Source organism: Notothenia rossii (genome assembly GCF_949606895.1).
Source record: "Notothenia rossii genome assembly, chromosome: 2".
Lineage (NCBI taxonomy): Eukaryota > Metazoa > Chordata > Actinopteri > Perciformes > Nototheniidae > Notothenia > Notothenia rossii.
Window position 1 is genome coordinate 96,310,824 of NC_136904.1, and position 10,558 is coordinate 96,321,381.

The 10,558-nt window shown below is 45.3% G+C and overlaps 1 protein-coding gene across 1 annotated transcript in view; it reads left to right on the top strand.

The window, feature by feature from the left end:
• The window catches only part of LOC307030610 (bone morphogenetic protein receptor type-2-like), a 32,271-nt gene extending 26,014 nt beyond the window's left edge, over positions 1-6,257 (top strand). The window contains 4 exon segments of the mRNA XM_079667123.1: positions 683-756; positions 854-1,054; positions 3,023-4,232; positions 4,522-6,257. Of these exon segments, the coding sequence (XP_079523249.1) occupies positions 683-756; positions 854-1,054; positions 3,023-4,232; positions 4,522-4,727 (1,691 nt within the window). The 3' untranslated portion in view covers positions 4,728-6,257.
• The last annotated feature ends 4,301 nt before the right edge of the window (positions 6,258-10,558 follow it).

Consider the following 10,558-nt stretch of genomic DNA (forward strand, 5'->3'; position numbering starts at 1 on the left):
AGACAGACAGACAGACAGACAGACAGACAGACAGACAGACAGACAGACAGACAGACAGACAGACAGACAGACAGACAGACAGACAGACAGACAGACAGACAGACAGACAGACAGACAGACAGACAGACAGACAGACAGACAGACAGACAGACAGACAGACAGACAGACAGACAGACAGACAGACAGACAGACAGACAGACAGACAGACAGACAGACAGACAGACAGACAGACAGACAGACAGACAGACAGACAGACAGACAGACAGACAGACAGACAGACAGACAGACAGACAGACAGACAGACAGACAGACAGACAGACAGACAGACAGACAGACAGACAGACAGACAGACAGACAGACAGACAGACAGACAGACAGACAGACAGACAGACAGACAGACAGACAGACAGACAGACAGACAGACAGACAGACAGACAGACAGACAGACAGACAGACAGACAGACAGACAGACAGACAGACAGACAGACGCACGCCTTGTCCCCCCACAACAAGCCAATGGGATCTCTCCATGTTATATAGGTTTATATATATTGATGTATTTCATGTTGTTATTTAACACTGAAGATAAAGTCACCCTGTTCTGACCTGTACGTCCCCCTGCTGTCCCCCTGCTGTCCCCCTGCTGTCCTCCTGCTGTCCTCCTGCTGCCCATGTCCTCCAGGTGATGCTGTGCCCAGAGTCTGCCTGCAGCGCACACAAGAAGACCTGGAGACCAGCAAGCTGGACCCTGAACAGGTGATCCTCTGTCCTCTGTCCTCTGTCCTCCCCCTCTGATTAGGTGATCCTCTGTCCTCCCCCCGTCCCACACCACACTAACCTCCCGTCTCTACAGGTGGATCAGAACCTGAACCTGAGTTTGGATGCAAGGGTGTTGGAGGACCACCATCCTGCCGAGCTGCTGAACCATCAGGTCCTGCAGAGTCTGGCTCTTCAGCAGAACCTGCCCCAGAGACCCACCAGCCTCCACCTGCAGAACCCGGACCCAGCGTCCTGCCACCTGAAGCTGGGGAGGCACCGGTCCAACCTCAAACAGGTACAGCAGGGGGGGACCCGGTCCAACCTCAGACAGGTACAGCAGGGGGGGACCCGGTCCAACCTCAGACAGGTACAGCAGGGGGGACCCGGTCCAACCTCAGACAGGTACAGCAGGGTGGGGCCCGGTCCAACCTCAGACAGGTACAGGTACAGCAGGGGGGACCCGGTCCTACCTCAGACAGGTACAGGTACAGCAGGGGGGACCCGGTCCAACCTCAGACAGGTACAGGTACAGCAGGGGGGACCCGGTCCTACCTCAGACAGGTACAGGTACAGCAGGGTGGGGCCCGGTCCAACCTCAGACAGGTACAGGTACAGCAGGGGGGACCCGGTCCAACCTCAGACAGGTACAGGTACAGCAGGGGGGACCCGGTCCAACCTCAGACAGGTACAGGTACAGCAGGGGGGACCCGGTCCAACCTCAGACAGGTACAGCAGGGGGGGACACACGCAACAGGCACCAGACACGTGTCTGTTCACACGAGACCGCTCGGAAATATGCTGTAGTACATATGCCAGGCCTGTAAGTGGCGCTGTAGTCTGCCACAAAAGCAGCGAAGAAGACTTCCCGCGCATGGTTGCCATGGTTGCCCTTCTGTTTATTCTCCGCTGTGGACGCTCTGGATCTTTTTACCCCTTCCCGAGGCAAGCGTTTGCTCCTGCTGTAAATCTCTCAGGTAGTCCACCAGCAGATGACAAACACCCATCTCTCCGCCTCTTCCAAGGGACGAGGGGACCGTGCGGCAGAGTTTCTGGTCAACATGTCCGTTAAAGTTGAAATCTTCCGGACAAAATTAGAAAAGTGCCGTCAAAGGTCTTCTTTGTTATGTATTGAGCTTTAAAACAAATGAAAAACGACTCTTTATAATAATATAAGAATAAAAAACGGAGCCTCTCTTTTCCTCCCCCTCTTCTGACAGCCCAGCAGCTGATCTCTGAGCAGGAGAGGTGGGAGAGGCGGGGCGATTACTTCATCGTTATCAGGAAATGATCGTATAGGCGTAGACACGGAGACCACTGGTGGTCCGCGAGGGTACTGCAGGTGGTCCGTGGAAATATGCAAACTGTAAAAATAAGTACATATACAAACGTAGTGTTAAAACGCAGATATTTGATATTGTTAATTATGGACAACACTTAATTTCACCACTGGTTACCCATGGTTACGTGTGCAAAACCACAAACATGGATCGGTGGCTAGCATCAGGTTCTCTGAAGAGAAAAGAGGTTAACGCTACCGTTAATGAAGATAATGAGAGTGAGTCGGAGGCATCTCCAAGCCAGATTACGCAGAAAAAAACAAAGAAAGGGAAGATTACGAGAAAATACAATGAGAACTACTTGGAACTGGGATTGCCCTACAGGCACTGAAGATGAGCCTTTGCCAGTATGCGTTCTGTGCTACGAGCCAGTGGCTAACGAGAGCCTAAAACCAGCTAATCTTCGCCCTCAGTCTTGGAATCTGGCACTACGTTTATATATGTTCTTGTTTTTACGGTTTGCATATGAGGTGGTCCGCGAAAATCCTTGATAATAAAAAGTGGTCCGCATAAACAAAAAGTTTGAGAACCCCTGGTCTATCTGATGGAGAACTGCAGCAGATACCACCGTTATCGTCCTCGTGTGGCTGCAGCCAGAGACACAAGTCAAACATGAGTAAATAAAGACGCGTAATATTAAAATAAAGAAATACACAATTCAAATTACAGAAGTATATGAGTTATTTACAGAGTGATGTTACAGTCCTGATCCTGGACCTCTGGTGAGTCTCTGAGGTGAGTCCTGATCCTGAACCTCAGGTGAGTCTCTGAGGTGAGTCCTGATCCTGAACCTCAGGTGAGTCTCTGAGGTGAGTCCTGATCCTGGACCTCAGGTGAGTCTCTGAGGTGAGTCCTGATCCTGAACCTCAGGTGAGTCTCTGAGGTGAGTCCTGATCTTGAACCTCAGGTAAACTTCTGTGTTTCAGGTGGAGACCGGCGTCGCTAAGATGAACACGGTAACGGTCGCCACGGCTACAGAGCCCCACCAGGTAACCACGGTGACAAAGACCAGCGTCGCCCACGGTTATAGTGCAGGGGTCCCCGTCCTGGTGGTAAACCCTCTGATGCTGATGGAGGACGAGGATAACCGGACTAACCTGCTGAACCCGAGTCCTGATGAAAACGCTCCCCTGCTGGGGAGGGACCCAGACCTGCATCAGGCCTCAGAGACCAGATCTAACGTCAACAACAACAACAACAACAGGAGGAACCAGTCTCAGGGTCTTAGACCTGAACCACATCTGGAGAGTCAGTCCTCCTCTAAACCTGAACCCCATCTGGAGACTCAGTCCTCTAAACCTGAACCGCATCTAGAGAGCCAGTCCTCCTCTAGACCTGAACCCCATCTGGAGAGTCAGTCCTCCTCTAGACCTGAACCCCATCTGGAGAGTCAGTCCTCCTCTAGACCTGAACCCCATCTGGAGAGTCAGTCCTCCTCTAGACCTGAACCCCATCTGGAGAGCCAGTCCTCCTCTAGACCTGAACCCCATCTGGAGAGCCAGTCCTCCTCTAGACCTGAACCCCATCTGGAGAGCCAGTCCTCCTCTAGACCTGAACCCCATCTGGAGAGCCAGTCCTCCTCTAGACCTGAACCCCATCTGGAGAATCAGTCCTCCTCTAGACCTGAACCCCATCTAGAGAGCCAGTCCTCCTCTAAACCTGAACCCCATCTAGAGAGCCAGTCCTCCTCTAAACCTGAACCCCATCTAGAGAGCCAGTCCTCCTCTAAACCTGAACCCCATCTAGAGAGCCAGTCCTCCTCTAAACCTAAACCCCATCTGGAGAGTCAGTCCTCTAAACCTGAACCCCATCTGGAGAGTCAGTCCTCTAAACCTGAACCCCATCTGGACTCCGAACTGGGCCCCTGTGTCATAAGATCCCTTTGTATAGCACCAGTTCTTGTGCCGGTCTGCAGAGATCCAGATCCTGGCTCAGCAAAACCTCCAGGAGCAACCTCTTCCTCCAGAGCCAGACCCTCAGCTGCCCAGAACCTGGATCCAGCCCCAGGAGATCCAAAACCTGCAGCTTTCGGGTCTTTAGAGGATCTGGAGAGCACAGAAGCTCCAGCTCTAGAACCTGCAGGTCTACGAGAGAGACCCTGGTCCCTGGACCTGTCCTCCAGCAGCCTCCTCTCAGGTCAGTACACATTCAAAAGACATCAGCTTCTATTGTTTGTATAAACATTCAGCTTGTTTCCATATCAGTTGTTGTTTAGCCTAAAGAACAACGTGTTCACTGTGGCCTCAGCGAGCTGTACTCATCGAAGGAAGAAAACTCATTGAGTCCCGATCGGCACTGCTTTTAAATCCAGGATTTACTTTGAGGTTATAGATCTGATGCTTTTTATCAACGTCAATAGAAAAGCTTCACATGTAAAAATGTATGGATTGAGCTCTCTAAGAAAAGCTTTCTGTTTCTCTGGCAGATAGCAGTCTGAAGATAAAGCGCCGTGTGAAGACTCCCTACACCCTGAAGAAGTGGCGTCCGGCCTCCTGGAGCGCTCCCTCTGAAGCCACTTCCTGCTGGGAGTTCAGCCGCCAGAGAGCAGGAAGCGTCTCCAGGGTCCGTCCGTCCAGAGCCACAACCTCCGACCCCAGAGCCACGACCTCTGACCCCAACTCCTGCTTCTAACCATGGACGTTTAATAACAACTGGATACAGCGTTGGAGGCGGGGCTCGGGTCATTAAGCTCCGCCCCCCGAGCTCCCACTCTCGGCTGACTAGAATGAATGGAGAGAGAAAATAAATCTAGATTGGGCTTTTAGTACATTTTACAACTTTAAGGACCTAATGATTCTAATAAGGGCTATAAATAGTTCATACTGGGTAGTTTATTTAGTTTAAAACAAAGTATCCGCTGATTTACAGACGTTTCTTTCCCAATGTTAGTCAATAGAAAAGTCTTTCTGGCCCAGTGACGTCACGCACTGATACAAAAATTGTAGTACCGCCGTTTGGCCACTAGGGATATTTGCCTCAGAGTCCGGAGCACTTCTTGGGGGCTTGTTTCTAACGCCCATCAGGAGCGGATCTTTTTACTTCTCTTTTATTGTGAAACACGAAAATAAAAAACTGAGGTGAATTAAATTATATTGGAGGACAGGAAGTGTCCCAAACCTATTCCTTTCTTATAGTTACTGACCACTTTTACATAAAATAAATACTCCTGTTTCTGGCCAAAAAAGGCGGTATTCCTACTAAGCTGTTTCTAAATGAATAAATCACTAATATTCCTGTTTATATGAAGACTGCATGGAGTGAAGCAGGGACGTGGTGTGTCTGTGTTTGTCCCTGAAGGCAGCATCTCCCTGGACCAATGGGACGCCTCATTTTGGATTATGTCAGAAAATAATTAAACAACGTTTATGATACTTACACTTTTAGTTCAGCAGGATCATCTCCACATATTAACACCACTATGATTTTTGAAGTAAAAAGCTAATGTTGGGCTATAAAGGAACTACAGCACGGTCACATGACTTCACGTCACCACCGCTAAGCTAAAGGAGGCTAATGTTGGGCTATAAAGGAACTACAGCACGGTCACATGACTTCACGTCACCACCGCTAAGCTAAAGGAGGCTAATGTTGGGCTATAAAGGAACTACAGCACGGTCACATGACTTCACGTCACCACCGCTAAGCTAAAGGAGGCTAATGTTGGGCTATAAAGGAACTACAGCACGGTCACATGACTTCACGTCACCACCGCTAAGCTAAAGGAGGCTAATGTTGGGCTATAAAGGAACTACAGCACGGTCACATGACTTCACGTCACCACCGCTAAGCTAAAGGAGGCTAATGTTGGGCTATAAAGGAACTACAGCACGGTCACATGACTTCACGTCACCACCGCTAAGCTAAAGGAGGCTAATGTTGGGCTATAAAGGAACTACAGCACGGTCACATGACTTCACGTCACCACCGCTAAGCTAAAGGAGGCTAATGTTGGGCTATAAAGGAACTACAGCATGGTCACATGACTTCACGTCACCACCGCTAAGCTAAAGGAGGCTAATGTTGGGCTATAAAGGAACTACAGCACGGTCACATGACTTCACGTCACCACCGCTAAGCTAAAGGAGGCTAATGTTGTGCTATAAAGGAACTACAGCACGGTCACATGACTTCACGTCACCACCACTAAGCCAAAGGAGGCTAATGTTGGGATATAAAGGAACTACAGCATGGTCACATGACTTCACGTCACCACCGCTAAACTAAAGGAGGCTAATGTTGGGCTATAAGGAACTACAGCACGGTCACATGACTTCACGTCACCACCACTAAGCTAAAGGAGGCTAATGTTGGGCTATAAAGGAACTACAGCACGGTCACATGACTTCACGTCACCACCACTAAGCTAAAGGTGGCTAATGTTGGGCTATAAAGGAACTACAGCACGGTCACATGACTTCACGTCACCACCATTAAGCTAAAGGAGGCTAATGTTGGGCTATAAAGGAACTACAGCACGGTCACATGACTTCACGTCACCACCACTAAGCTAAAGGAGGCTAATGTTGGGTGTGATGACGTTTAATCGTCTCATTTAGACTCTTGTTAGCAACCTCTGTTCTTTAACTCACCAATGGGGTATTTACTGATGTGTTTTATGTGGTAGAACGAAATGTTACAATCTCTTCAGCTGTTGTTAACCACAGACCTGATTTCAGGCTAACAACCAGAAACACATTCAGAAACCATTGACCTCCAGACCAGGGGACAGGAAGTGATGCTGACTCATGGGTGTAGAACTCTAGATCTGTAGAACAGTGTATTATCTGATGGATTATTTACACACATTATCATTATTTAATCACTTTAAAATAATTTTAACAAAAAAACGTATAAAGGTGCAATCACATTAAACCTTAATTCAAAGTTCCATTTAAAGCTTGACTCGAGCTATGCACTGGAGAATCACTGTTGCTCCTGTGAGGATTGTTCACCGTATTGAGTATCTAAGTCGCTTTGGATAAAAGCGTCTAACTAGTGACATGTAGTGTAATAATAATAATAATAATAATAATAATAATAATGCATTTTATTTATATAGCGCTTTTCACAACTCAAAGACGCTTTACAGTATGAGGGAGGGTAGACAAACAAGGACAGGCAAACAAGTAAGTATAGTAAAATAAGAAAAATAAATAAAAAGGCAGTCAAGAGGAAGTTGATTGAGAGGGGGGGGGGCTTATGGGTAGACAGAGTTGAAAAGATGTGTTTTGAGGCGGGACTGAAAGACTGTGAGGGACTCAGAGTCACGGAGATCTTGGGGGAGGGAGTTCCAGAGCCTAGGAGCTGCCACTGAGAAGGCTCTGTCCCCAAAGCTGCAGAGTGTGGATGTGGGAGTGGATAGGAGTCCGGCTGCGGTGGATCTGAGGGACCGTGGGGGTTGATAAGGAGTGAGAAGGTTTGTGAGATGAGGGGGGGCCAGATGGTGGAGTGCTTTGTAGGACCAGAACTTTGTAGTTGATGCGATGGGAGACAGGAAGCCAGGGGAGGTCTTTGAGGACTGGGCTGATGTGATGCTTGGTATGCGTGAGGAGACGTGTAGCTGCATTTTGAACCCGTTGGAGTGTGGTGAGGGATGGAGTGCTGATGCCCTGAAGAAGTGAGCTGCAGTAGTGTAGTTATGTGCTTTGATTTTGAGAGTATTTGAATAAGAGCGGCTTAAAGTTAGTCAAAAACTCAATGCTTCACACGAAAAGAAGAAAGTGTGAATAAGTTAGTGGTTTTGCGAATTAAAGAATTTAACAAGGAAAAAAGATGTCCGTAGGAAAAAAAAGAATATATATATATATGATAAAAGAATACTGTACATGGAGGGGGATAACATGAGAGAATACAAGGTCAAATATTACCCAGATAGAAAGTTGTAGGTTTTTGTGTATGTAACATGCAGGAGAGGACTCTTTAAAGTAGAGACACTACATACTGATATACACCTGAACATCAGCAGGAGAGGACTCTTTAAAGTAGAGACACTACATACTGATATACACCTGTACATCAGCAGGAGAGGACTCTTTAAAGTAGAGACACTTCATACTGATATACACCTGAACATCAGCAGGAGAGGACTCTTTAAAGTAGAGACACTACATACTGATATACACCTGAACATCAGCAGGAGAGGACTCTTTAAAGTAGAGACACTACATACTGATATACACCTGAACATCAGCAGGAGAGGACTCTTTAAAGTAGAGACACTACATACTGATATACACCTGAACATCAGCAGGAGAGGACTCTTTAAAGTAGAGACACTACATACTGATATACACCTGAACATCAGCAGGAGAGGACTCTTTAAAGTAGAGACACTACATACTGATATACACCTGAACATCAACAGGAGAGGACTCTTTAAAGTAGAGACACTACATACTAATATACACCTGAACATCAGCAGGAGAGGACTCTTTAAAGTAGAGACACTACATACTGATATACACCTGAACATCAGCAGGAGAGGACTCTTTAAAGTAGAGACACTACATACTGATATACACCTGAACATCAGCAGGAGAGGACTCTTTAAAGTAGAGACACTACATACTGATATACACCTGAACATCAGCAGGAGAGGACTCTTTAAAGTAGAGACACTACATACTGATATACACCTGAACATCAGCAGGAGAGGACTCTTTAAAGTAGAGACACCACATACTGATATACACCTGAACATCAGCAGGAGAGGACTCTTTAAAGTAGAGACACTACATACTGATATACACCTGAACATCAGCAGGAGAGGACTCTTTAAAGTAGAGACACTACATACTGATATACACCTGAACATCAGCAGGAGAGGACTCTTTAAAGTAGAGACACTACATACTGATATACACCTGAACATCAGCAGGAGAGGACTCTTTAAAGTAGAGACACCACATACTGATATACACCTGAACATCAGCAGGAGAGGACTCTTTAAAGTAGAGACACCACATACTGATATACACCTGAACATCAACAGGAGAGGACTCTTTAAAGTAGAGACACTACATACTGATATACACCTGAACATCAGCAGGAGAGGACTCTTTAAAGTAGAGACACTACATACTGATATACACCTGAACATCAGCAGGAGAGGACTCTTTAAAGTAGAGACACCACATACTGATATACACCTGAACATCAGCAGGAGAGGACTCTTTAAAGTAGAGACACCACATACTGATATACACCTGAACATCAACAGGAGAGGACTCTTTAAAGTAGAGACACTACATACTGATATACACCTGAACATCAGCAGGAGAGGACTCTTTAAAGTAGAGACACTACATACTGATATACACCTGAACATCAGCAGGAGAGGACTCTTTAAAGTAGAGACACCACATACTGATATATTCATCATATTAATTCATTACAACGCACTTATTTTATATAATATTTAGTTATATTTATTATAACAGCACTTTATTTGAACTCAAACTGGCTCTACCTGTAACTGCTGAACAATGTAAACTTTACTTTTAAATAAGATATAAGGAAGTAATTGGTGTTTAAGACTTTAGTGACACTTTTATATTTAGCTTTTGTTTTTATACAGTTCATAATTTCTCTGTTTGAAATGCTTTTTTCTAAAGTCTTGATTTGATAAAAGCCAGGTTTTAATATTTTAGATTTTTATGAACAAACTGCTGCTTGAGACCGAAGTTCGTTTTCTTTGTTTTTGTTTATTGTTTTGAATGTAAAGATGTATCTCAGTGTATTTTCTGTTGTTTCATGATTATTTTGATATGTTTATTGATATTAAATCACTGCTGAATTATCCCTTTAATAACATTTATAATGATTCATATCTACATGTTTATCTGCATTCAGGATAAACGCTGTGAACACTGTTCCTGCAGAAAACAGGCAGAAATATTATGAATATCACACAAAGGCTTATTAGGACCATTGTAGGTTTAAAAAAAATAATATATATATATATATATATATAATCAGAGAATATTCATGATTTTCTCATCAATGAGAAAGCTCTTATACGTCACATTATTTCTGTTTTGTACTCTGTAAAATAAATCATGTTTCTGCTGAGGACACGCTTTCCTTTGTTTATGTGTGTTTTGTGAATACTCTGCAGGTCATGCACTTCACATGGGAACAGCTGTCCTGCAGATATGCACCCTGGGGATTTATCCAACACGTTGTAAATCCACGGAGAGGAGAAGTCTAAGTTATGCTTTGGATACAATTATGAAATGAAATAATTAAAATAAAATAAAGTGTTTTGCTCTGTGATGTAAGGATTTCTGATAGTGCCAAACATTATGAAAGAAGTCATTGTATAGTAACTCTAACATTATGTATATGATAGTATATATAGTAAATGAAGATTAAGGATAAAAGGGACAGTTGTGGACGTGATAATAAAAGCTCTGAACGTTGAAAGAGAAGCATGAGAGACACAGAGACACAGGAGAAAGGCG